Source organism: Notechis scutatus, chromosome 7 (genome assembly GCF_049901735.1).
Source record: "Notechis scutatus isolate UNSWTSFEM ecotype Mainland chromosome 7, rNotScu1.2, whole genome shotgun sequence".
Classification (NCBI taxonomy): domain Eukaryota; kingdom Metazoa; phylum Chordata; class Lepidosauria; order Squamata; family Elapidae; genus Notechis; species Notechis scutatus.
This window is the reverse complement of record NC_142015.1, coordinates 2,057,965-2,084,532: the sequence shown is the minus strand read 5'-3', so window position 1 is coordinate 2,084,532 and position 26,568 is coordinate 2,057,965. Positions and strand designations below refer to the sequence as shown.

Below are 26,568 nucleotides of genomic sequence, written 5' to 3'. Positions count from 1 at the left end.
AGAAGGAAGGAGAAAAGGGGAAAGAGGAAGGAAAGGAGGAAGGGAGAAAGGAAGATTATGAGGGAGGATCTGAGGGAAGTCTCCCTTGGGACTTGGCCACCACAGGTGCCCCCGACACCAGTGGCGTCGAGCAGGCCATGCCCACCCTGGCTAAACCTACCCCGGCCTCCCCAAAGTGAAACACAACCCTGATGAAATCGAGCTTTTTACACCCCTGTCCTGGTCGCAGGGGGCTTCTCCGTAAAATTGCAAACCAGAAAGGAAAGCCTTCAGGGTCCACGTTGACAGCCTGACCAACTTGAACAGAAACGAGGAGACGGTATTTTTCCAACCTTAGCAGTTAGGTAACCGCAGATGGTGGCCAAGAATGCGATGAGATCATGGGATTGTGCAACGGGAATTCCACAGAGTTCTTGAGAAACTGAAAGCAAGCTCTGCTTCTGAGTTAAGTCACCTCGCCTGGCGCAACTTCCTGATTGCTTGATGAAATCATGGCAGCCCTCTCCGTGGAGGGAAGGTTTGGTCTGGATAGGCTGCAAATGAATAGAAGTGTTGGGGCCCTCGCTGGTCGCCTTCTCCCCGGCACGCAGCCAAGCTCTTCTTCTCGGCTACACCCGCCACCCACGCGAAACTGCAGCGGCAAAATGGCAATGATAACCCAAAACGAGAGAGATATATTCGAGTTCGCGGGCTGCTCTATCAAGAGGTTCAAAAGCAAGTTAAAAGCCGCAGGCTGAGCACAGCCACTGTCAGGTTTGGGTTTATTCCTTTAAAAAATAAAAAGAGATGTGTACAAATATATAAAACGACTTTTTAAGACAATGATAAAATGACAGGAGAGAACTGTAGAAAGGGAAGATGGGGACGTTTTCCTGGCGTGGGGAAAACTGGGGGGAAAAAACCTTTAAAAAAAAAAAAGCAGGATGGGATAACAAGAGCCGCAATTGTGACAAGAACACACAGTTAAAAAGGCTCCTTCTGCACTCAGGGGCCAAATTCAGGAGGAGCTAGAAACACCCAGGACTCGTTTTAAAAGACAAGCAGGTTTGACCAACCGAAATCCTAATGCGATTTGCACCCTGTTGTGTCCCAGGAAGAACCGATGGAATCAGGGCCTCCGCTTGACGCGCTGGAGGAAAAGTCTCAAAAGGGCAGAGAAAATTCCCTCTTTGGAGGCTGCAGCGTGTCGAGTAGCACCGGTTAATCTTCTTGGAGCACTAAGACTTCAGACAAGTCTTGCACCCCTTGTAGTTTCAGGTTCTGGGGACAAGCGGGGGGGAGAGGAGGAGGAGGAGAATCAAACGTCAAGCTTTAAAGCTGCCCCCACTCAAAAGCATTTTTTTCTTCTTCTTCTTCTTCTCCACGTTGGCGAAGGCACAGAAAGCAGGAGTGGGATTCTAGCGGTTTGCACCGGTTCTATAGAACTGGTTGCTCCGAAGAGCAGCTGACACCGAATCAGTTCGCCGCGATGATTTTCTGGTCTCCCATTGGGCCCACCCGCCTGCCCGGGCTTTAGGCTGTGTCCTCCTCAGTTGCTTTGGGAGGCACGGCTGAATGCCGGCTTGTCACCTGGGGAAGGTGAATGCTTGCCCGGAGCTGGTAGTGTGTAAATAAGTGTGCACCTGCACGCTCAACGAACCGGTTGTTATGCCGGTCGGATCCCACCCCTGCACGAAAGAAAAAGGTTTCCCCGACTGGTTAAGAGAATTTTGGTTGAAAAGATGCGGTTCATCCCAGGTGACCATCCCACTACAGATAGTTCTCGACTTACAACGGTTCATTGAGTGACCGTTTGAAGTGGCGACGGTGCTGGGGAAAAAAAGGGGGGGGGATTCGTAACCGTTTTTCACACTTATGTCCATTGTTGCCTCCTCGGGGGCAACATTCAGACGCTTGGCAACTGGCTCATATTTATGACAGTTGCTGTGTTCCTCTGTGTGTATGTGTGTGTGTGTGTGTGTGTGACGTGATTCCCCTTTGGCCACCTTGCAACAAGCCAAATCAATGGGGGAGCCAGATTCCCTCCACAACCGTGTTGCTGTTTTAACCATCGGCAGCGATTCATGGAACAACGGCGGCAAGGAAAGGGCCCAAAACTCTCTGGACAGGTGTTTCATTTAGCAACATAAATGTTTGGGACTCCACTGCAGCTGTAAGTCCGCCTGTTTTTTGCATGATGCACCGTACTCACCTTTTCGTTAGCCAGGTGCAAGAGGCAGGCAAACGCCAACGGCACTGACAGGTTTTTCGCCATCACGGAAGGCAGGCTGCAAGACAGAAGAAGCCGTGATCCCTTTTTGCGACCTGCTGACAAGCAAAGTCGACCGGGGGAGGGGGGGAGATTCACTTAACAACCACATTTGCTAACAGAACAACTGCAGCCATTCACTTTAACGACTGCCTCCCTGAAGCAGCGGGCATCTGGCGCTCGATTGTGGTTGCGTGTCAAGGACTGCCTGTGTTTTCCTCTCTTGTTATCAGCTGCCTTGAGGTAGGGCATAAATCAAAGAAGCCAGCTGATAAAGATCCCTCCTCTCATGGTCAGAGAAACCTGTTGTTTTTTAGTTTACTTTATTGTCATTGCCCCTCATACAATGAAATTAAGTAACGTCCTCAGTGCACATCATGACGATGAAAATAAACACACACACACATCCGTCCCACTCCACACATTGAATTGAAAACCCCTGATGCTGCATTCATATTGCACTCTACAGTAGAATTCAACAGAGCTCCTGCCCTGGGATAGAAGCTGTTTATCAGCCTATTTGTCCTTGTTTTTATTCTGTACCATCTGCCAGGTGGTAATAGTTCAAAAAAAAAAAAAAAGATTTCCCAGGATGAGATGGATCTTTGAGGATGTTTTGAACTTTCTTAAGGCAGCGGGAGCTACAAAGCTCTTCCAAAGAGGGGAGAGGGCAACCCGTGATCTTCTGGGCAATGACGTGAACTCTCTGGAGTGCCATCCTATCTGCCCCGGTGCAATTGGCAAACCAGACACAGGTGCAGTAAGGCAAGGCTGATCAAATAAAAAGCATTCCCCAACCTGGGAGCAGATACAGAGAAATTGTCAAACCGTTCGCATCGTGTAAATCAGTGTGTGGGATTCTACTGGTTCGGCACGGTTCAGCCGACGATCGGCTTCACGCCGACGATCGGCTGCTGGGCCCTCACCTCTATTCTGACCTTTATTTCCTGGCTTTGAAGCTCAGCTGCTTCGCGCGGCAAAGTGGATTGCCGCACTTCAGCTGTTGAAGACACAGGGAGAGTGCAGGATTGCAGGAAACCCTCAGGAGCAAACCCTCTGCGCCCACCAAGCCATGCCCAACAGAACCAGTGGTTAAAAAACATGTGAATCCCACCACTGGTCTAAATGCTTCTTTGTGGTACTCTGACTCTCCGTGGCTTGTCCTATGGGAGTGATGGCGAACCTTTTTGGCACCGAGGGCCCACGTGTGTGCGTGTCTGCATCCCTTGCGCGTGCACCCTGCCCCTCCCATGTATGTGCTCCGCCCCCACCCATGTACCCTGCCCTCTGTGCATGCGCTGCCCCCCACGCATGCATGACGGAGACCCAAAGAGCAGCTGGCCGGTGGGAGGAGTGTGCGCATGCACGGCAGAGCTGAGCTGAGGTATGCCCAGAGGGAGTTCTGTGTGCCACCTAGGCTTGCCATCACTTCTGTTCTCAGCCCTCCCTCTCGGAGTGGAGGGAGGAAGAGGAGGATAATTATTCCAAATCCTCTGACCATAGCCATTCTGAGGAAGAACAACTTATAGATCTTTTGGTTTAACAAGGCTGCCCTCCCCCCTTGAGGGAGGAGGAGTTGTTTGAATCCTTCTGCTAGGCCCTTCCTATTGGCCACAGTAACCGTCTCCCTGAGATCTTCAGGCCTATTCTCCTCTGAGCGTAGGCCCACAGCAGTGGGGTGTAGGCCTAAACCCACCCTGAACCCCCTGACTACCCAGGGGGCCAGGTCCCCATGTAGCTTGTCTAAAGGAAGGCCCTGACCTGCTTAAATCCTGGGGGGAATTGATCTTCCTCCACTCCCTCAGGGGACCATGCTAACGGGTGACTGGAAGCAGATTCACACACACACACACACACACACACACCGGAAGAAAACTCAGGGCTACTACGCACCTCCCCAGAATGAGTTTACTACATCAAGGAATAAGAGGGGGGAGGGGAGAACCTCTGCATGCACCACTGGCTTGGAGAATAACACATCGGAGTGGGCAGAAGTGGATGCTTGTGGTTCAGGTGCCACCTCCTCAGGGCTGAGGAGCTAAGCAGTGACCGAGGCCTTGTGTAACAAAGGCTTAAAAACTCCCGCAACCGGAGGCTGATCAACTCTGAGGTCCTCCTCCTCAGACATATTGGGATCAAGCAGTGGTTTCCTCTAGAGATGAGTGTATCATCATCATCATCATCATCATCAGGCTTCCTGGTCTTTGACAAAGAGTTCCGACACCCTGGGAAAGGGCCTATGACAGTTCGCCACGGCCAACTCTCCGCAGGAGAAGAGTTACACTGACATCAAAGAAATGGTGGGAAAGAATCTCACTGGAGAAAAGAGGCGAAAGGAGGGGCAGAAGGAAACGTGAATTGGCAAAAAAATAATTTCTCGTTTATCTGAAATAATTAAAATAGAATTGTAAAATTGTCCCTGGCGAGTTGTCCCGTTCCACCCTGGAAATACCTGTGAAGTAGCTCCTTGGTGATGCTACTGAAGACCTTTGGGCTAGAGATGAATGAAGAGTTGACCTTTTTCTCTGGGCCTTCACTCTGCAGAGGGAACATGAAAAAAAGAAAAAGAAAAGCAGTGTCAGCATTCCAACTAACTGATGCCAAACCAATAAACTCTGAGACAAACAGTTCCTCAAAGTTCCATTTTATTAGAGTTGTCATATTGGCACATCTGGGGAAAAACTGAATCGGAGAGTTTCCGGTTTTCCCCTTCCCAAAAGAGAAATCCAAGATCCATCCCCTGCACCCACCAGTCCATCCTATGGCCCAATCAAATCTTCTTTCCCCACTGGAGACATTTCCCCCCAGTCACTCCCCTCCAGGTGCAGGGCAACATGTCTTTGACTCTCTGAGAAAGAGTGTTGTTGAGTCTAATCTTCCACCTCTCTACTAAATCCCCCCTCCCAAATTCCCAGGAACTGAATGTGACAGCCTTGAAGCTTCCAAGTAAAAAATGGCTTTCAAGGCTGGCAAGCAGTCAGACCATAAACTTTCTAGGCAGAACTTGCTGTGTTCTGACCATGCCAATGGCTAGTCTAGGGAGAGAAGGACCAGGGGAGACAGGATAGCAGTCTTCCAATATTTGAGGGGCTGCACCAGAGAGGAGGAAGGGGGTCAGGCTATTTTCCAATTGACCTTCTGACAAGCAAAGTCAATGGGGATTCACTTAACAACAGATTCTTCTTAAAAAGATCCAGTGATGGAGCACAACAACCTCTGGTGGTAAGCTGTTCCACTGGCTAATTGTCCTAGGAAGTTTCCCCTTAATTCCAGGTTGCTTCTCTCCTAGATTAGTTTCCAACCATTGTTTCTTGTCTTGTCTTCTGATGCTTTGGAGAATAATTTGACCCCCCTCTTCTTTGTGGCAGCCCCTCAAATACTGGAATACTGCTATCATGTCACCCCTCATTATTCTTTTCTTTAGACTAGCCAAACCCAAATCCTACAGCCATTCTTCATATAGCTTAGACTCCAGGCCTTTGATCGTCTTAGTTGCTCTTTTCTGAACTTTTTCCAAAGTCTCAACATCCTTTTTTGTAGTATGGTGACCCAAATTGGTTGTGGTATTCCAGGTGTGCAGTATTCCAGGTGTGATAATCGCCAATCTTTTAATACTCTCTGCTGAGGTGTGGAAGAACAATATTGTTCTCAGGATGCTCTTTTCCAAGAAAATAAAATTTTGCAGCTCTTCTTTTTTGCAAGTGGTGATTAAAAGTGTGCAGTTACTGCCTTAAGAAACAGAGTTCCGAGAAAGTCAACTATGATACCAAAGAAACAGAGTTCAGAGAAAGTCAACTATGATACCAAAGGAGAAAACAAGAACAACAATAAAACCAGGTTTCCTTAAGCATACCTCTTCCTCGGTCTGATTCTTTGAGACCTCTGTCAAGAGGTGCCACATGCTCTGCTTGAGCCTCTTCATGTCCATTTTTTTGGCAGTTTTTGCATATTGAATGTCTATTTTGTTCACCTGGAATCCAAAATTAGGCAGAGTTAGAACAGTCATAATAATCCCAAGACAAACCTGCAACCCTGCCTTCCAAAGTATTGCTATTCCATAAGCCTCCTGGAGGCCCTTACTGAAAATAAATAAAATAAGTCTGCTTTCTAGAAGAATGTAAGCACACAGAATGAGAAAACTAATCTAGAACTAAGTTTTGAGCTAGTTTCTTGTCACAAAAAGCAAGCATCTCTCAGCCTGGTTGAGAAGGAATCGCAATAGCCCTTAGATTTATATACCACTTCACAGTGCTTTTACAGCCCTCTCCTAAGTGGTTTAGAGAGTCAGCCTCTTGCCCTCCCCAATAATTTGGGCCCTCATTTTATTGATCTCAAAAAGGATGGAAAGTCGAGTCAACTTTGAGCGAGTCATGATCAAACTCTTGGCAGTGGGCAGTGGGCAGAGTTAGCCTGCAATACTGCGGCACCAGGAAGGAGAAAATGAATAAGAGAGAGAGAGAGAGAGGGGAAGGAAGGAAGGAAGGAAGGAAGGAAGGAAGGAAGGAAGGAAGGAAGGAAGGAAGGAAGGAAGGAAGGAAGGAAGGAAGGAAGGAAGGAAGGAAGGAAGGAAGGAAGGAAGGAATAGCAATAGCACTTAGACTTATATACTGCTTCACAACCCTCTCTAAGCAGTTTACAGAGTCAGCTCCCAACAATCTGGGTCCCCATTTTACTCTGGGTCCCCAGAGTTTGCCTGCGATACTGCATTCTAACCAATTTGCAGCTTACCCTCACCTGCACGATGGGTAAGTCACAGGTAGATCTTCCGTCCATCATCAAGTCACATTGTATATCATCTTTTCCCAACCCGGCACTTTCAGATACTAATTGGGAATTTGGGGTGACCCTGTTTTGGGACTATGCATTAATACTTGCCTTTTGAGGCTCAGCTACCATGTTGGCTTCACCATAGGTGGAGATGTTGAATCCTTTGACCTTTCCATCAAGTTCTCCATCTGGGTCATCTCCACCCATAGGATTCGCTGTCATTTCAAACATCCCTCCCTGGCCTATAAAGTTTATAGGCTCGTTGTCATCATCGCTGTCGACGTCCTAAACAGAAAGAAAGGGGGGGGGGGATGAACAGGAGTCAAGTTAAGTCTTCAGAGTTCCACCGTGTCTTTCTCAGCCAAAGAGATCTAAAATAATAATACAGGTATAGAATAGAATAACAGAGTTGGAAGGGACACCTTGGAGGTCTTCTAGTCCAACCCCCTGCCTAGGCAGGAAACCCTACACCACTTTTAGACAAAGGGTTATCCAATCCCTTCTTGAAAACCTCCAGTGATGGAGCACCCACAACTTCTGAAGGCAAGCTATTTCACTGATTAATTGTTCTAATTATCAGCAAATTTCTCCTTAATTGCAGGTAGCTTCCCTCCTTTATTAGTTTCCATCCGTTGCTTCTTGTCCTGCCTTCAGGTGCAAGATATGTTAGATATTATTTATTTATTTATTAATGTTGGAAGAGTTCTGACTTTTAAAAGCCTTCAGCGGGATTTTTCAGGAAGCTCGTAATTATAAGCCCTACCCCTCAAAATAAGCCCCAGTTAAGACCATCAGCCAGACGCATTAAGTACCGTATTTCCCTGAAAATAAGCCCTAACTGGAAAAATAAGCCCCCAAGGTGTCTTTTCGAGCAAAAATGAATATAAGACCTGGTCTTATTTTGGGGCAAAGACGGATATCGGCGTTACAATTCTCCGTTGTTTCATTAGCTATCCTAACCCACATCTTGCGGCTATCAGCAACCCATTTTTATAGCTTCCAGATTAAAAAAAGGACGGCAGTCAAAACACAGAGCAGGCTCCTGGTTGTTAGAACTCACCTGCACTGCGGGACAGAAGTTGGAGGTATCGTTGGGATTGTTGTAATCATATTCTCCGATTTCATCATCGTCGTCGTGATTGGGTGAACGGCCCTGGAGTAGCATCTTCGAGAGCTGGAGAAATAAAATAACTTGAAAGAATCACGAGAAGCCGCTACTAATGGAAAGCCCACTGAAGCACTAAGGCATGCTGGCTCAGGGAGGAAACTTTCTCAGCCCATCTTCTGGCCAGAGTAGCAGGCTGTCAGCCTCCCTGCCGCGCACTGGACAAGCAAACCTTACCCTGATCTGAGGTTTGAGGAACAGCTGAGTGAGGTTGTCTGGATCGTAATGGAAGTCTGTTGGGAGGGTGTTGCTTTTCTTGTTTTGGTTCTGGAGGGTGGACTTGGACAGAACTGTGGATGCCTGTTTTAGAAAACCAGAAATGTCAGAAACATCCTCTACTAGGAACGCTGGGCCGGTTTTATCTTAAATCACACTTTCCACTGATTTAGATTTGGTAACGGTAAAGGAGCCCCTGCAGTGGCACAGTGCTCATCTCTTTCAAGGCCGGTGAGCCAGCGCTGTCCGAAGACATTTCCGCGGTCCTGTGGACCAAAGTGGAATCAGTGTAGCACACAAGCCAACAGAAGCCCTTCAAAACATCCTGAGCAAACCGAAGACCCAACAACCCCACAAGAGAAAGACAGGGGTCGTCTGCAACACGTAATGCAAAAACTACAACAACCAGGCAGAAGACTGACAGAAAGCATCCCCAAACACCAACTGTCAGTCGGAAGGCATGATGAAAATTTCTTTCTTTCTTTCCTTTCTCCTTCCTTCCTTCCTTCCTTCCTTCCAGAACATACAATGTAAGAATTACAACAAGGCAGAAGACTGACAGAAAGCATCCACAAACACCAACTGGCAGTCGGAAGGCATGATGAAAATTTCTTTCTTTCTTTCCTTTCTCCTTCCTTCCTTCCTTCCTTCCTTCCAGAACATACAATGTAAGAATTACAACAAGGCAGAAGACTGACAGAAAGCATCCACAAACACCAACTGGCAGTCGGAAGGCATGATGAAAATTAATTTCTTTCTTTTTCTTTCTTTCTTTCTTTCTTTCTTTCTTTCTTTCTTTTCTGTCTGTCATCTTTCTTTCTTTCTTTCTTTCTTTCTTTCTTTCTTTCTTTCTTTCTTTCTTTCTTTCTTTCTTCTTTCTTTCTTCTTTCTTTCTTCTTTCTTTCCTTTCTCCTTCCTTCCTTCCTTCCAGAACATACAATGTAAGAATTACAACAAGGCAGAAGACTGACAGAAAGCATCCACAAACACCAACTGGCAGTCAGAAGGCATGATGAAAATTAATTTCTTTCTCTTTCTTTCTTTCTTTCTTTCTTTCTTTCTTTCTTTCTTTCTTTCTTTCTTTCTTTCTTTCTTTCTTTCTTTCTTTCTTTCTTTCTTTCTTTCTTCTTTCTTTCTTCTTTCTTTCCTTTCTCCTTCCTTCCTTCCTTCCAGAACATACAATGTAAGAATTACAACAAGGCAGAAGACTGACAGAAAGCATCCACAAACACCAACTGACAGTCAGAAGGCATGATGAAAATTTCCTTCCTTCCTTCCTTCCTCCCTCCCTCCTCTCTCTCTTTCTTTCTTTCACTGGGACTCAAAGCCATAACTCCAGCTGAGGGCATGCTGCATAGCTCGGAGCACTGACAGCAACACTGAGAAATTCCCCCGAGTTGCCAATTTAACAGGCAAGCCATGAGCCTGAGCAGGGTTGCCAGGAAGTGAGAGGGCCGCGCCAGCATCCCTCCTTCCTAGCAATTGACTTCCCACTCTAGGAAATCAGGACATCAACCATCTGCAAGCAGGTGGCTAGAATGCAGCACAGAGGAAACGTTCCCTTCCTTCCAGCCAACCATCTCAACACGGATGGCAGGGAGGGGGGAGACAACAAACAGAGGATGTGGTGGGGGTCTGTCCACAGGGGGGCAGTACACCCTTAAAAGTATTGATCTCTGGCAATTCAGGTAGTGAAGACCCTGGAGGCATTTGTGTTGCTTGCAAATTAGTAATAGCACTTATAGACTTATATACTGCTTTTACAGCCCACTCTTAAGCGGTTTATAGAGTCAGCTTCTTGCCCCCAACAATCTGGGTCCTCATTTTCCCCACTTCGGAAGGACAGAAGGCTGAGTCGACCTTGAGCCTGGTGGGATTTGAACAGCCAAATTGCAGGCCGTCAGCAGACTGCACTCTAACCATTACACCCCGAGGCTCTTGTACCCTCTTGTAAATTGTACTCCAAAAAGGCTTATTTAGTTCCTTATTTAAAACTGAAAAGAAAAAGAAAAAACAACTGGAGCATCCTGGAGAATAAGAATTGGAAGGAAAGGAACCTCTTCAAGCAGGAGGCCCTACACCATCCCAGACAAATGGCTGTCCAGCCTCTTCTTGACAACTTTCAGGGATGGGTACCCACAACTTCTGAAAGGCAAGATGTTCCCCTGATTAATCATTTTCACTGTCAGAAAATTTCTCTCTAGTTCTGAGTTGGATCCCTCTTTAATGATTTTTTCACCCATTATTTCTTGTCCTGCCTGGCGGGGGAGGGCGGGGGAGGAGGAGGAAAAACCACCTACCCGAGTTTTGCGGAAGTAAAATCCAAAGTCAACCTCCTCCTCAAAATTGACCTCAAAGACTTTCTTCATGGTTTTCCTTTTGCTGACTCTCTCAGAGTTGGCGTCACCTGTGCAGATGACAGAAGTCAGGAAATCGTCTGTTTTGTCAGCGTTGCTACTTGTAAAGGTGTGAATGGCATTGTTTTGTAAAAGTGAACTCCAAGGCAAACACCAAATGGCACTTTCAAAATAGTTCAAACATGACCTGCACACTCTGCTCTGACCTACCAATCCTGGCTGGGATGTGAGAAAATAAACAATTACGGTGGAAGTATTATACAATAAATATTGGAAATGCGATCGCTACACGTTTTATCTATGCGCGATTAAGCCAAAATGAGAAATGCCGTAATGCCATTTCTATTACAGAGTAAGAGATCAACATATATGGAAAGGAAAAGAAAAGAGGAAAAGAAAGGAAAAAAGAAAGATTAGGGGTGACATGATAGCAGTATTCCAGCGTTTGAGGGGCTACCCCAAAGAAGAGGGGGGTCAAATTATTCCCCAAAGCACCAGAGGGCAGGACAAGAAGCGACGGGTGGAAACAAATCAAGGAGAGAAGCAACCTGGAATTAAGGAGACACTTCCTAACAGCGAGGACAATTAACCAGTGGAACAGCTGGCCACCAGAAGTTGTTGGTGCTTCATCATTGGCAGTTTTTAAGAAGACACTGGACAGTCACTTGTCTGAGATTGTATAGCTTCTCCTGCTGGACTAGAAGATCTCCAAAGTCCCTTCCAGCTCTATTCTATTCTAAAATTCTAAATATATGGTGCTGTGTATTACAGATATACTTTTGTAAACTTCAGGCAGAGAGCATTGTTCTGAAAAGGGGAATGTGCATATGGAAACCCACGCGCACTCCTACGTAACGCTGAGGAAGCAGGAGAAGAAAACAGTAAAAGAAGCCAGCAGGCTCACACCCAGAGGGAAGGGAAACACTAACAGATAAAAGATTGTGACTCTTCCTAAGTGGATGAGATGCCACCCATTAACTTTTGACTGCTGAGCAATCCCTGCCCAACCTCTGCCCGCCGTACCTTTATGGCGTGGCTTAAAGCGCCAGTGTTCTGGGCCTGCCCACATGGACATGATCCGGGGGCTGAAGTAAGAATACTCGCTGGGGTTCATGGACAGCTGTAGGCACATGGACCCGATATCCCCATCTCTCATGGAAACCTGGATTTCTCTGCAAGAAAGAGATTTGACACTAGTTTTAGAAGAGGGGCCGTTGCTTCTTCAAGGTTTGCCATGCAGGTAAGTCCCACTGGACTCTGTGGTGGTTCACCGGCAGCCGGTGCAGACGGCAGCAGAATCGGACAGTGGGGAAGAACGAGGGCCAGTCTGGGAACCTGGAGAGGACTCGGACGAGGGTCCTGCATCCGATGCAGAGATGGGGCCAGGGCCATCTGGGAGTGGGATGCTGCCTCCGGAGCTCCAGAGTCTGGAGCAGCGAGGCAGAGGACCCAGGGGAGCCTGTTCCCAATGTGCCTGTGTGCAGAGCTGCCAGAAGGCGAGAGCAGCTGAAGCAGAACGGGGCAACTCGGGAGTAAGGCTGGGAGGTGATTGCCCCTCCCATAAGATATAAAGGACAGGCAAAGGTGATGAAACCTTTGCAGGAAGCAAAGTCGTTCAATCGGTTCAGATTAATCCTCGAAGCTCTTTATCTTTACTTCACTTGGTTTCTTTTTTAGTTCATTTAATTTCTGTTATTGGCAGCACTTCACAGGGAAGAAAGGTGGGTGCTTATCTCGAGGGACTGTTTGAGATTCATTACCGGCTGGGAATGAAAATAATTCCCAGAGTTGCAATAAAACAAGACTTGTTTTTAAAGTAAGTGCGTGCGTAATTACGGTCTCGGAAGCCTTAGTCAGAACAGACTCACAATGGTTTGCTTAGCGGCCGTTCGAAGTTACAACGGCACCGAAAAAGGTGACTTTATGACTGTCTTTCATACTTACGAGCATTCCAGCATCCCCACGGGCACGTGATCAAAACTCAGATGCTTGGCAACTGGCATGTATTTAAGCAGTTGCAATGTCCCCTTTGGTGACTTTCTGACAAGCAGAGTCAATGGGGAGGCCAGAGTCACTTGCAACAGCCACGTTATTAACTTAACAATTGTGGCGACTCACTTAACAAGCCAAGGCAAGAAGGGTCGTAAAAATGGGGCAAAACTCACTTTACAACCTTCTTGCTCAGCCACAGAAATTTTGGGCTGGATGGGATCTATTTTATCAAACGGTTGGAAAACAAAGAGATAAGTTAAAATTGAGTGGATGAATACATAGAGAAATAAGTTAAGATTGTTATACAGATAAAATACGCAAGTGACAATGGTTTATAAAGAAAATGTGATTACTGATATTTCGGCAAGGAAAGTATGTTAATTATAATTGCTAGCACAAGATATATGTACCCAGTCAACACACTTGTTTAAATGAAAGGTGGATTTGTTGTAAATACAAAATAAAAAACCTAATTTTAAAAAAAAGAAATTCTGGGCTGTTACCGTCATAAGTCAAAGACCACCCGAATAACATGCGTGTTTTTAGGAACGTTGTTCCTGATCATTCTTCAGAGAAGACAATAATGAAATTCTCATTAAAACTTCTCAAGAGCACCACCCCATCCCCAAATATTCCAAGAAAGACATAGACCTCGAGCATTCCGGTGCCATTTGGCAGGCCTCCAGCTTTTCGGAGAACTCGCCGAGATCTCTTGCCATCGTCTTGTCTAGAACGTCGGCGTCAAAATCGTCTTCCATTCTATCCTCCAGAGACTCGCTCTCCAGCTCTGCGTTGATGTCAAACGCCTGGTCGCTCTTCTTGAATTTATCCAGTAGAGCGGAGACTGACTGAACACAAAACAACATTTTAAGGCGAAGTCTTCCCCCCTCCCAAAAGGATAGTTAAGATGACAATCAAAAGCTAACTGTACAACGCTAGGCTCTAAACAGTTCTGGAATAAGAATAGAATGAATGAATGATCTGGAAGGGACCTTGAAGGTCTTCTAGTCTAGCCCCCTGCTCAAGCAGAACCTATATATACTATTTCAGATAAGTGACTGTCTAGATCTTCTTAAAAACATCTAGTGATGGAGTGCCCACGATTTCTGAAGACAAGCTGTTAATTGTCCATAGTTAGAAAGTTTCTCCTTAATTCCAGGTTGCTTCTCTCTTTGATTAGTTTCCCATCCATTGTTTCTTGTCCTGCCCTCTGGTGCTTTGGAGAATAATTTGACCCCCCTCTTCTTTGGGGCAGCCCCTCAAACACTGGAATATTGCTATCATGTCACCCCTAATTCTTTTCTTTAGACTAGCCAAACCTAAATCCCGCAGCCGTTCTTCATAGAGTTTAGCCTCCAAGGCCCTTAACCGTCTTAGTTGCTCTTCTCTGAACTTTTTCCAAGTCTCAACTTTTAGATAAGTAATGATAAAGCTGAAAAAAGCCCAATGAACTTATGTTAGTCAAAAAAAAAATTCGCTGCCAAGGTTCAATCTGTCTTAAGTTAAACATTTCATAATAGAACTTGAGAAAACCTCTCAAAAGATTCGGTAAGAAAACCTGGTAGCCCATGAGATGGTGGCATCTCCTTGTAAATGTAAATTAAAGGAATGTTGAACTCCAGTATAATAAGATCATTATGACCACTTCTTTGGACACAACGCAGCAACCAAATTTGTGTACCTCGTTATGGGTTTCGCTGTCCCACTGAGTAAACAGAAAGCCAGACAAGGAAGGGCAAATGGCGGAGTTTTCAACGCAACGTAGAAGGATGGCTAGATAGGATGGCAAAAAAAACAAACCAAAAACAAACACAGGGCAATTCAGCAAGAAATCCAAGATTCAAAGCTATTCAAATCTCTTATGCCAGCAAGCTCTTCAACCCCCCCCCCAATTCACTTGGCTTGTGATAAGTTTGCCAAAAGGGATCCCATGACCCCAGGACACTGCAGGCATCATAAAAAAATGTAATGTGCAGTTGGCCCGGCTTGTCCGTAGGGCATGTGGACTCACCCTACGAAGGCATAGCCAGGCCTGTCCAAATACAGAGGAACTTGGCAGAGCTGCCTCAAGTTATAGCAGGCAGGAATAAAGAACGAACTGGGCCAACTACAAAACAGAGATCAAAACAACAAATTACGATAGCTGGCATGTTAACATCACCTCCTAAAGATAAACACAATTTTTATCTTTAGGAAGTGATGTTAACATGCCAGTTTATCTTCCAGGCTGGGCACAGGAGGAAGCAATAACAAGAGATAAGCCTCCTTTGACCAACATGACGGAGGTAAAAACAGCAGAACTAATTACGGATGGGAGGCAGTTGAGAGGGCCTATAATGCGTGCGAGGGCTAAATTGGTTAATGATATATAAAGGCAACATTTGTGTAATGGTAGCTTAAAACTATGACGATGTCAGCAGAGGCTGCTGAAAGCTCAGTAAGTACATTAAATGTAATTTTAAGTTCCGGAGATTGCAGGATATCTATTTCTTCTTTTAAAAGTATACCTGGAACTTGTATTTTTAGAATAGTTTGTAATATATATATTGTAAGGCCAGAACGGTTGCACCGTGTTGAATTCTTTATACATACAACACAGTGCAACTGTTCTGGAAATACAATTTATATGTATGTATGTATGTATGTATGTATGTGTGTGTGTGTGTGTGTATATATATGTATACACACACACACACACACACACACACACACACACACAAATTTTACTTTTCCATTTACAATCCTGTTGTTTGATGCATTGTTTACTAATTATTCTAATCATCATAACCAGTTATGTTCTGCCCTTGCCTTCTTCTATGCAACCACTGATAGAATTTATTCCATGTTTCATAGTACTCAGATTCCCCCTTGTTTTTTTAATTCTAGAGTTAATCTATCTGATTCTGCACAGGCCATAATTTTCCTTATTATCTGTTTCTGGTGGTGTGCTTTCCTTCTTCCAGTATTGTGCATATTCTAGCCACCATCAACACATGTACTATTAGATACATTAAATCCTTCCTATATCCTTCTGGGATTATTCCTAGGAGAAAAAATTCCGGCTTAAATGGAATACTCTCTCCCACCGTTTGTTCCACCGAGGTCTGGATCAGTCTCCTCTTTTTCAATGCCATTATAACTTCGAATGTTCACTAAACGGAACATGAATTCCAATTTGGAATGGCAGAAAGGGGAGGAAAAAGAAGGGTGAACAACAGTAATTTCCACAAAGTACATTTAGCTCAAGGAATGGTGGAAGACCCACCCGCATCAATATTAACACACTCAAAAATCCGTATTATTGTAAGTTAGAATAGTTTGTGACCTATTTGTCACACCTACATTTTAAGTCAGTCACTTTCACAGGAGACGAACTTGGTATCTCAGAAGTCCCAGAAGATGGCAGAGGAACGACCATGGAATCGAACAGGACTTCGCTGAGGTAGCTGTGCGTGTGGAGCGTGGTGAGGAACACCCCAGCTGTACTGCATTCATCGAAGGACGAGGCCGTCTTCTGGAACATGGGATCACTCTGAAGATAAAACCAGGGAAAAATTGGAGGCGGTGGCTGAATTAAGAGGCAGTCCCACCTCCCCACTCCATGCATCCTGTTCCCTCCCTCTCCATCTCCTCACTATAAGTTTATTTTGATTGTGATTTCCTTTTTATAGTTGGAATAGAGGTGTTGGAAGGGACGTTAGAGGTCTTCTAGTCCAACCCCCTGCTTAGGCAGGAAACCCTAAACCATTTCAGTGAAATGGTTGTCTAATCTCTTCTTAAAAACTTCCAGTGTTGAAGCATTCACAACTTCTGGAGGCAAGTTGTTCCACTGGTTAATTGTTCCGTCAGGAAATTTCTCCTTAGTTGCTTCTCTCCTACTACCCACAGGGGCTTTGTAGAATAGCTTGACTCCCTCTTCTTTGGGGCAGCCCCTGAGATATTGGAAGACGGCTATCATGTCTCCCCTAGTCCTTCTTTTCATTAGACTAGACACACCCAGTTCCTGCAACTATTCTTCATGTGTTTTAACCTCTAGAAATATTTCTCTGTTGGGTTTTAATGTTTTAAGCCACCCAGAGTCATTTTGATATGAGATGGGTGTGAAATAAATGACATATACATACATACGTCAATTGCCATGTTGAAAAACTGGCTGAACTACGTACTCCTGACCATTCATTGCGTAGATGTGTACAATGAGCTCAATATCAACAAATCAATCCAGATTGTCCTCTTAACTCTCTTCTCCACTCTATTGCCACAACATAGCACCGGGTTCTGTTTGCAAGTGTTCTTGCATCAAAAGTCTTAATAACATATAAAATGAGACAGGACACATAGTTTTAAAAGTATAAATACGTGTGCCTTTTGGAAAACAAGAACCATCGTATATAACTGATAGCAAATCACTGACTGATTATCACTCAACAGGAAACTTTTTCTCTCTCTCTCAAGAAAAACAAGTATTCAAAATGTATCCTTTACTCCCAGTACAATCAGTTAAAAATTGCCGTCCCTTTTAAAAAGAGGGATTTCATTATTTTATTTAGGGTCAGATTTATTTGTATTATGAGAGTCTACTCCCAAGGTGGAATGTGAACTGCATGGAGGAACTTCTGAATGAAGCCCTGGAGACTATAAAAGTTGCAAGTTCATGGTGGAGGCTGCGTTTCCCTTGGGGATGTCCACATGTCATGCATGGGTAGCAGTGACGGGGCTGAGGAGTCCTGTGAGATCAGGAGGGAGGGCAGACTGCATGGAGGCTACACGGCTCTCCTGAATTTACTTTTAATGATATTAAGGGAGGGCTTAAGTTATTGCTTACCCTGCCCAGAAATGGGAAAACACTGTTCTCTGTATAAACCACAGAGCCCATCAGATTTTAAAGAAGCAGAACTATATCTTTTTTACTACAGGAAAAACCATAAAATGAAGCGAAAACATGGGTGGGAGGGACGCAGGCTGCTTCTTCAATGGTCTAACAGGATGGCGACAGAAGAGCCTCTCCAACTTCACAATGTTTCTACAGCCAACCTTGTAGAAACTGTCCCTGTATGGCAATTATGAGAAGAAGAGTCACTTTCATGGAGGCCTCACCTCACATTTGCGCTCTGTCTCAGAGACATTGATGTTATTCAAATTTTGTTCAATGGTTTTGTACAGATGTTTCCTCTTAATCGAGCGCTTCTTAGAATTGTCCAAATCTTCTTTTTCACCACCTAGAAAAGGACAGTCCAGGAGTGGAATTTTCTGCAGCATTTTTAACAAAAGCTTGCTGAAAATATTGTCAAAAGCGATTTAGTGAGAAAATACAACACTCCAACTATTGGTTTGTTTTTTTTAAATTCACTCATTAGGGAAAAAAAATTGCTTTCAAGCAAATCTCATTATTCAAATTCTGGTTTGGGTGCCATAATACAACACTACCCTGAAAATTATACATTGTGCCTGTTAACAACGATGAAAGGATCCTCCTCCAATATGTGTATGTTGAGTTGTTTCTGGATCTCAAATGTGTTATTATTTGCAAAAGGCTCAACTTTTCTATTACTTTTACTTTTCTGCTGCAGAGATAATACTTAGTAAACCCTCTCTCTTGTATCTGAAGTCAACAACTTACAGCTCCAGGGTTGCAAATAGCCAAAACCCTAATCAAAAATGGGTGGCACCATTTCCTCTCATTTGAAATGGGAATGGACATTGTTGTGCCATTCTTAGGACCTGACTTAAGATAGTTAAAAGGGGAAAAAAAGTAAATCCTCCTTAAAGCAATAAAAACAATTCAAAAATCTTGGGTCCTTTATATTCATGACACATCCCACCCCTTTTGCTTTCTGCCTCTCTCAGTCTGGAGCTGGGTGGTCCCAGGTTCCCAATGGGATCCTTGCTATTTAAGTCCTGTATCATACTTGTGACTAAAGATAGATGGTCCAATTTGCTCGATAACGTGAAAGTGACCTGCAGCAATGCTCCATCTTTTTTTGTTCCAATGATCAAATGAGCTTAGGAAATAATAGTTTTAAAAATCCTACGACAGGAGAGAAGAATCTTAGGGAGAGCGGAGAGGCTTCTAAGAGCTAAACTATTCCAAATTCAGTTAATAGCAGTGAAAAGCCTACCTGTATCCTGGTTATTCTCAGTCTCTGCAGGTGCAGCATCTCTGCCCAGCCCTCCAAGGACGCGATAAACATCTGCATGGACAGCATCCACTCTCACTGCGTAGATCTTTGCACTGGCATCTAGGGTGCCAGCTGCTACCTGTCGATGCAAATGTAAATCAATGAGGTGGAGGCCAACCTGGGGATAGAGTTTATTTCTTAAATGCCTTTGACTAATACCCAACAGAACTTTTATTCTTTCCCTTTTTTTCTCCTATACCTTTTTCTTCTACACCTTTTTCTCCTATACCGTTCACCTGAAACTAGGCCTTTCAAAACCAACATGGAAGATCAGCTTAATTTAGAAATAGGGCCAGGAATATTTGTCATTGTTTTCATACCTCAGCAACAATTACTTTTAAAGCAAGCCTTTCTTTGGACATGGAGTAAGCCCCAAGGGTCTCAGGAGCAAATAGAAAGTGGACAGATCCACCTGTTTGTGAGGGATGGGGGAGTGGGAATGGCTGATCTTTATTTCTTATATCCAGCACTCTTTCAGATAGACTTGTTCCATAAATCTCTAGAATCTCTAGAATGCTGGCCAGGTATCGGAAGGGGCAGGTTCTTCCGAGAGAAATGTAACCAAAAGGAAAAGGTAGTTTTGTGCTCATCGCCCAATCATCACAGTCTTTCAATCCAACACGCAATACGAAAGATAACCCAACATTTGCTGTTCATATTCTACATATATTTAAGGAAGTCGAATTAGGAAGAAACCTGACCTTGAAGTTGGTGAGTTCGGAATCTTTCTGCTTGAGTATTTCAGTCATATAGTCAATGAGGTGTAAGCCAAATACATTCTTCGTGGTGATTTTCTGGAAAGAAAGAGTTAAACAAAACAAAACAGTTGGTGAACAATATGTTTAAGCAGTGACTTCAACTGTGTGCATCACCAAGTTGAAAACATTTCAGCAGTCTCATCTCTGAAATAGCAAGCCTACAATCTTTAAGATTTTGGATTTCTTGCCTAAAATTGAGTAGCACCACTTTATATTAAATGCCACTAATAGGTAAGGACTATAAGTGAACCACAACAATACTAACAAGTGTGCATGTCACAAGCCCTCCCTTAAAAAGAGGGAGGGTAGGGACTTCAGCTGGATATTTGAGACGGTAGGCCTGTGTCTCTGAAGACCCTGCTAGGATCTATTAGTTTTCCCAATGGGCCACTGTCTTAGGACTACTCACTCCACAGAGATGTTGCTCTGGAGGGGGAGAAATAAAAAGAGGGAGCGTTATGTGAACAGCCCTGAATTCTACAAAACAAAAGTGGATATCATACATATATCAATTTAAGAAAAACCTCACAGTTCCCACAGTCAAGTGAAATGTCAAAATTTTTGTGAACTTTCATGGTCCTAATGCTAGTAAGTTTAAACAGATCTTTTGTACAGTTGCGAGGAGCAAGCAGAAGTTTAACTCACATTTTCTGTTGAAAGTTTGATGCATGTGGAATAATGATCTGCAATCTGAGCATTGGACAATTGTGGGATTGGTGGCAGCGATGTCTCTGCTTGCCTGCAAGACAAATGCAGACATATGGACATGAATAAGGCTGTCTGTCTCTCTGTCATCTATCAATCTTATATCTATTTCCATCCATCTTATATCCATCCTTCTATCATCAATCTAGATCTATCTATCTATCTATCTATCTATCTATCATCAATCATCTCTATCCTCTACCTACCTACCCATCACATTCCATTGAACTTGGCCCATTTCTGTAAACTAATCATGCTTAAATCCCCACCTCCTTAAAACCTTCAAGGTGCATCCTAGCCTCCACTGTATATACTATTGCTATTAATCGTCCCACCCTTTCTTTCACCCATCTCCTCCCACTTATGACTGTAACCTTGTTGCTTGTATCCTAACGGTTTTTACTCGCTGTTTCCTAGTATGACGTGATTGCTTATTTGTACTCTTATGACTATTAAGTTTGTGTACCTTATGATTGACGAATGTATCTTCTTTTATGTATACTGAGAGCATTTGCGCCAAGACAAATTCCTTGTGTGCCAATAAAGAAATCACGCTTGGCCAATAAAGAATTCTATTCTATTCTATTCTATCTTCCTATTCTATTCTATCTTCCTATTCTATTCTATATTCCTGTTCTATTCTATTCTTACTATACCCTATGACTATCATTAAGTGTTGTACCTTATGATTCTTGACTCTTGACGAATTATCTTTTTTCTTTTACTGAGAACATACGCACTGAAGACAAATTCTTTGTGTGTTCAATCACACTTGGCCAATAAAGAATTCTATTCAATTCTATTCTATACCATTCTTAAATCTTTTCTATTCTATTCTATTCTTAATTCTATTCTATTTTATTCTATTCTAATATTCTGCATTCTATTATTTTAATTCTATTCTATTCTATTAATTCTATTCTATTTTCTCATATTCTGCATTCTGTTCTATTCTAATTCTAATTCTATTCACTGCATATTCCAGTGCATTGACACAGTCACGCTTTTTTGGGGGTGGGGCACACGTGCATGGACATTGCTCTTACTTGCTAACGGGAGACTGTATGGAGAGAGGCGATTCAGCGCTAAACTGTAGGTCGATCACTCTGGAGCGCCTTCGCTGTTTCCTCTCCCGTTCATCGTCGTTCTGCGGGCAGCTCTGCAGCACTGGGGTGCCAGAGCCACTGAGCGGCTGCCGTCTGGAGCCAGGGGACACAAACACATTGCCGGAAGAGGCACTGCCTTTGGAGCCGGCAGACTGTGGCGTTGAAAAGCTCATGATCCCTAGAGGGGGAAAAAAGTGACATCATCAGACTGAGGTTCTAGCTGATAGGCCTGGAATCCAGACTATTTACAATTAGAGACTGGAAATCTGTAGGCCCTGGGGGAAATGTTCAACCGTTCTGACCAGGGCTTCCTGAGACATTAACAAACACATGTTAGTCCCAAAACCTTTTTGTTTTATTTCAACGGCTGTGAATTATAGTCATTCACAGCCTGTAATGAGTCTCAAACAGTTTGTAAATAGTCCCATGGAAGTCTGCCAAAGTCCTTCGGGATAAGTCTGAGAAGCACCCACCTTTACCTTCCTTGAAATGCTGCCAATGACTAAATTGCCAATTAGTTGCACAAGACCAAACGGAGCACAAATTCAACACAAGAGCTTCAGATTTCAAATCGACCAGAACGAACAAAGTTGCTTCCTGCAAAGGTTCCCATCCCTTTGCTCCTCCTTTATCTCTTATGGGAGGGGCCAATCATCTCCAAGCCTTACTCCCGAGTCGCCCCTTTTGTCTTAAGTGTTCTTGCCTTCTGGCAGCTCTGCGCATGCGCACACTAGTAACAGGCTCCCCTCGTTCCTCTGCCTCGCTGCTGTCAGATGCTGGAGGCTCCGGAGTCAGCACATAACTCCCAGATGGCCCTGGCCCCATCTCTGTATCGGACGCAGAACCCTCGTCCGAGTCCTGCCCAGATTCCCGGACTGGCCCATGATCCTCCCCACTGTCCGACTGTGCCGCCGTCTTCGCAGGCTGCCGGCGGACCACAGCATCAGCAATCCTCACTTCTGTCAATGTTGGATAGGGTGCTGGAGATGCTCAACCACAGGTGGGAAATGGCAATTCCCGGAAGTCATCCCGAAAGCATTCTGGGAGTCGTAGTTCCCACTCGTGGACGGACGGACGGACCGGGGGGCGGGGGGAGAAAAGGTCGCTTTCGCTTTACTGTGAACATGCATTTGGGGGCAACTGCAAGATCTCGGGTTGTGACAGGTCAGAGGTCAAAGAATGATCCCGACGTTCACCCAAAGTTAACACGGGTCGAAAACAGCAGAACTTAAGCAAGGCCCTCCCGCGCGTGCGCACTTCCTCCCCTTTAAAACACGCCGCTGCTTTCCGCCCGCCAGCCAGCCGCCTCAATCACCCAACCGGGCTCTTTTAAGCCAATCAGAGGGCGGGTTTTAGTCGGCCGCGCCGATTGAACCGTCGAATCAGCAAACAGTTCAGACTCCCGCCCCATAGAACCAATCAGCGCGCAGTTCCCTAAGCAACGTTTCTCCCGCCCCGTTTTTTTTTTTTGTTGTTTGTTTGTTTGCGCGCGCGCGCGTTTCCCATCTTCCCGCTGAAAGTCGCCGAATTTACCTCAGGCAGGAGTTTTTAATTGCTTCATTCCCGGTTTTTTTTTAGCCCGCAAAGCGCTTCGCTCACCGGAGCTCGGGGGACGAGCCGCGGCCGCTCGTCGTCTTCAGGTGAAGGAGCTCTCCCCGGTGTCGTCGGCCATGAGTTCCCGCTCTGGAGACGGCGCCAGTTTGAATCGCCCCGCGGCCGCACTGCGCAGGCGCGGAGGATGCATGACATCATCACGCCGGGAGCAGATTTGGAGAGGCGCGTCATGGGGTGGGCGGAGTTAACAGGGGGCATATAGACGATGCTGGGTGCATAGAGCTAGAAAAAAGCAGAGAGAATCCTCTCATAGTGCTCGACTTAACCGTGGTTCGTTTAGTGACCGCTCAAAGTGACAACGGCACTGAAAAAAGTGACTCGTGACTGTTTTTCATGGTTACGACCTTTGCAGCATCCTTAGAGTCACGCGAACACAATTCAGGTGTTTGGCAACTGGTTCATTAACAGATGAGTTGGAAGGGGCCTTGTAGACTGACTTGTGCCATGTTTCACTATATGGATATAAAAATATAATTGATAAAACACAGCTGTCTGTTTACTGTAACGTGTAACAACACAAAATCTCACTTTTTACATAAACCTGTTTTTATCCTAGTTAAACTGACTTTGCAGTCTCTCTGGGCCCATAACCAGTGTTAAGCCTGGATTCCCCAACGGGTGTTAAGGAAAACAAACTAAACAGAATGTACAGCGAAGTCAGATAGGAAGACAGGTAAATGTGTGAGATAAGCCTTCTCTTGTTAACACGCAGTAAAAATACAGATACGTTTGTGCTATCAAAAATATTGTTTATTCCATTTAAGAATTATAGCATAGTCATTATAAACAGTCCATTAGTCATATACCAAATTCAGTCAAGTCTTGTCGAGGATACTCTATTTGCAAAGTCCGTGTTGAATAGCCAGTGTCAGTACACATATAATAAATCTGTCCAAAACTTATCTTCTCTCCGTTGAGAAATATCTTCAAAGTAATCCAACACTTCTTCTCCTCCCCGATCCAGCAAGAATGCAGTCTTCAATAAGCCAGCCAGTAATTAGGGATCAGAGAGTGCCTTGCTGCTTATATAGTACTTTTACAGCTGCACCCTTAATTACATTCCTTTAGCTTAAAGTCACATACACTTTATCTGACAAACCATGATTCATCATTTTATTATCTTTACCCAAAACAGTTAGGGTAAAACAATGTTATCCCTAACAATCTAGTCCAACTCCTCCACCCATCCCCTATTGAAGACCATCGCCGGATCCCGTGTTGCGACCTTCTGACAAGCAAAGTTGACAGGAAAGCCGGATTCCCTTAACAACCGGGTCACAAACATCACTTATTAAGCGATTCACTTAACAAGGGTGGCAAGAAAGGTCGTAAAATGGGGCAAAACACGCTTAACAAAGGTCTCACTTAACGGCGGGAATTGGGGGCTCAATTGGGGATCGTAAGTCGAGGACCACTTGTATTTGAGAAGGAGTGTGACTATGCTTTAGTTGCAAGGAGAAGTCTAGCTTGCATAATTAGAAGGTTTTTTTAATAAAAAGTTGAAATCTTTGTAGGAAAAACTGCCTGATTTTTGTAGGGGGAAAAAAAAGGATAATTTTTCATTTGTTTTGTTTTTTTCTTTGTAATCTGGCTTGTTATAGCAATAGCACTTAGACTTATATACCGCTTTATAGTGCTTTCCAGCCCTCTCTAAGCGGTTTACAGAGTCAGCCTCTTGCCCTCAACAATCTGGGTCCTCATTTTACCCACCTTGGAAGGACAGAAGGATGAGGGAGGGAGGGAGGGAAGAAGGAATGAAGGGAGGAAAGGAAGGAGAGAGGGAGGGAGAAAAGGAGAGAGGGAGGAAAGAAGGAATGGAGGGAGGAAAGGAAGGAAGGAGGGAGGGAGGAAAGGAGAGAGGCAGAAAAGAAGGAATGGAGGGAGGACGGAAGGAAGGAAAAAGGATGGAGGGAGGGAGGGAGGAAAGGATGGAGGAAGGGAGGGAGGAAAGGAAGAAGGGAGGGAGGAAGAGCAATAGCACTTAGACTTATATACTTCTTTATAGTGCTTTCTGGCCTTCTCTAAGCAGTTTGCAGAGTCAGCCTCTTGCCCCCAACAATCTGGGTCCTCATTTTACCCACCTTGGAAGGACAGAAGGATGAGGCAGGGAGGGAAGAAGGAATGAAGGGAGGGAAGGAAGGAGAGAGGGAGGGAGGAAAGGAGAGAGGGAGGAAAGAAGGAATGGAGGGAGGAAAGGAGAGGATGGAGGGAGGAAAGGAGAGAGGCAGAAAAGAAGGAATGGAGGGAGGACGGAAGGAAGGAAAAAGGATGGAGGAAGGGAGGGAGGAAAGGAAGGAGGAAGGGAGGAAGGAAGAGCAATAGCACTTAGACTTATATACTTCTTTATAGTGCTTTCCGGCCTTCTCTAAGCAGTTTACAGAGTCAGCCTCTTGCCCTCAACAATCTGGGTCCTCATTTTACCCACCTTGGAAGGATGGGCGGCTCAGTCAATCTTGAGCCTGGTGAGATTCGAACTGCCAAATTTTAGGCAGCCGGCTGCAGAAGTAGCTTGCAGTACTGAAGTTACGCTTCAGAAGGTGGATATAAATAGGATTCTCAGCTATATCAGTAGCAGGATGGTTTTCAAACAACGCGAAGTTACAACCATTCTTTTCAAGAAAAGAGAATTCTGACAACCATTAATGTCAACTCAAAAAATATTTCTCGTGTCTTTTAGAATTGTCAACAGAAAGGGAATGGGGGGAGTAATGCATACCTTAGATAATTGCTAGACAGCCGAAGCTTCTGGCGTGCAAGATTATTACTGGAGAGCACGATTGATAACTTAGCTATGGATGTGTCCCATTGGAGAATATACATCTGGAGGTGGGGGAAGACCAGGGTCAAAGGTGAAATGAATGATGTGTCTGAGAGTAGGCTGCACCCAGGTAACGCCGACATGTTCACTCCTAATAAATGATTTTTTTTAAACTCTGAGAGATGCGGCTTGAGACTCATGATTTGAATGGGGGTGGATTGTCGGAGCCCCGATAGCTAGCTGACTCTAAGGCACATCATTCATTTCACCTTTGACCCTGGTCTTCCCCCACCCCCAGATGTATATTCTCCAATGGGACACATCCATAGCCAAGAGTCATCAATCATGCTCTCCAGTAATAATCTTGTGTGCCACGGCCGCCTAGCAATTATCTAAGGTACGCACTACGTCCCCACTCCCCTTCTGCTGGCAACTCTAAAAGACAAGATAAATATTTCTGAGTTGACAAATAATATATAACTCTGAGGAAGTGCAGTCAGTGCCTTTTGACAAATAGAATAGAGTGCAGAATAACTTGGAGACCTAGTGTAGAAGGTTAGCACCCACCCCTCCTAGAAGAGTGAAGTATTTTGTGAAATATTTAAAAAGGCAGAAATATTTCCCTAAAGGAGAAGCAGTTTGTTTAGTGGCTATTCAAAGCGGCACTGACAAAATTGGCGTATGACTGTTTTTCCCACTTACG

General features: G+C 44.7%; 1 protein-coding gene across 3 annotated transcripts; it reads right to left on the bottom strand.

Annotated features, from left to right (window-relative positions):
* Window positions 1-749: 749 nt before the first annotated feature.
* On the bottom strand, window positions 750-23,224 carry NCAPH (non-SMC condensin I complex subunit H). 3 transcript variants are annotated; one of them, XM_026688684.2, is made up of 18 exons: window positions 23,093-23,224; window positions 21,434-21,671; window positions 20,328-20,421; window positions 19,626-19,718; window positions 18,865-19,003; window positions 17,843-17,964; window positions 16,088-16,277; window positions 14,427-14,518; window positions 13,397-13,593; window positions 11,777-11,925; window positions 10,697-10,803; window positions 8,358-8,480; window positions 8,076-8,189; window positions 7,124-7,300; window positions 6,102-6,218; window positions 4,701-4,786; window positions 2,192-2,267; window positions 750-1,260 (listed from the first exon to the last, which is right to left on the bottom strand). In XM_026688684.2, exons 2-18 carry the CDS (start codon window positions 21,664-21,666, stop codon window positions 1,201-1,203), a joined length of 2,169 nt encoding a protein of 722 aa, XP_026544469.1. In that variant the 5' UTR covers window positions 21,667-21,671; window positions 23,093-23,224; the 3' UTR covers window positions 750-1,200. The 3 variants fall into 3 exon arrangements, with proteins under 3 accessions (XP_026544469.1, XP_087826006.1, XP_087826007.1); XM_087969880.1 differs by having other exon boundaries at window positions 23,027-23,218; XM_087969881.1 differs by lacking the exon at window positions 23,093-23,224 and adding an exon at window positions 21,967-22,821.
* Between the last annotated feature and the right edge of the window lie 3,344 nt (window positions 23,225-26,568).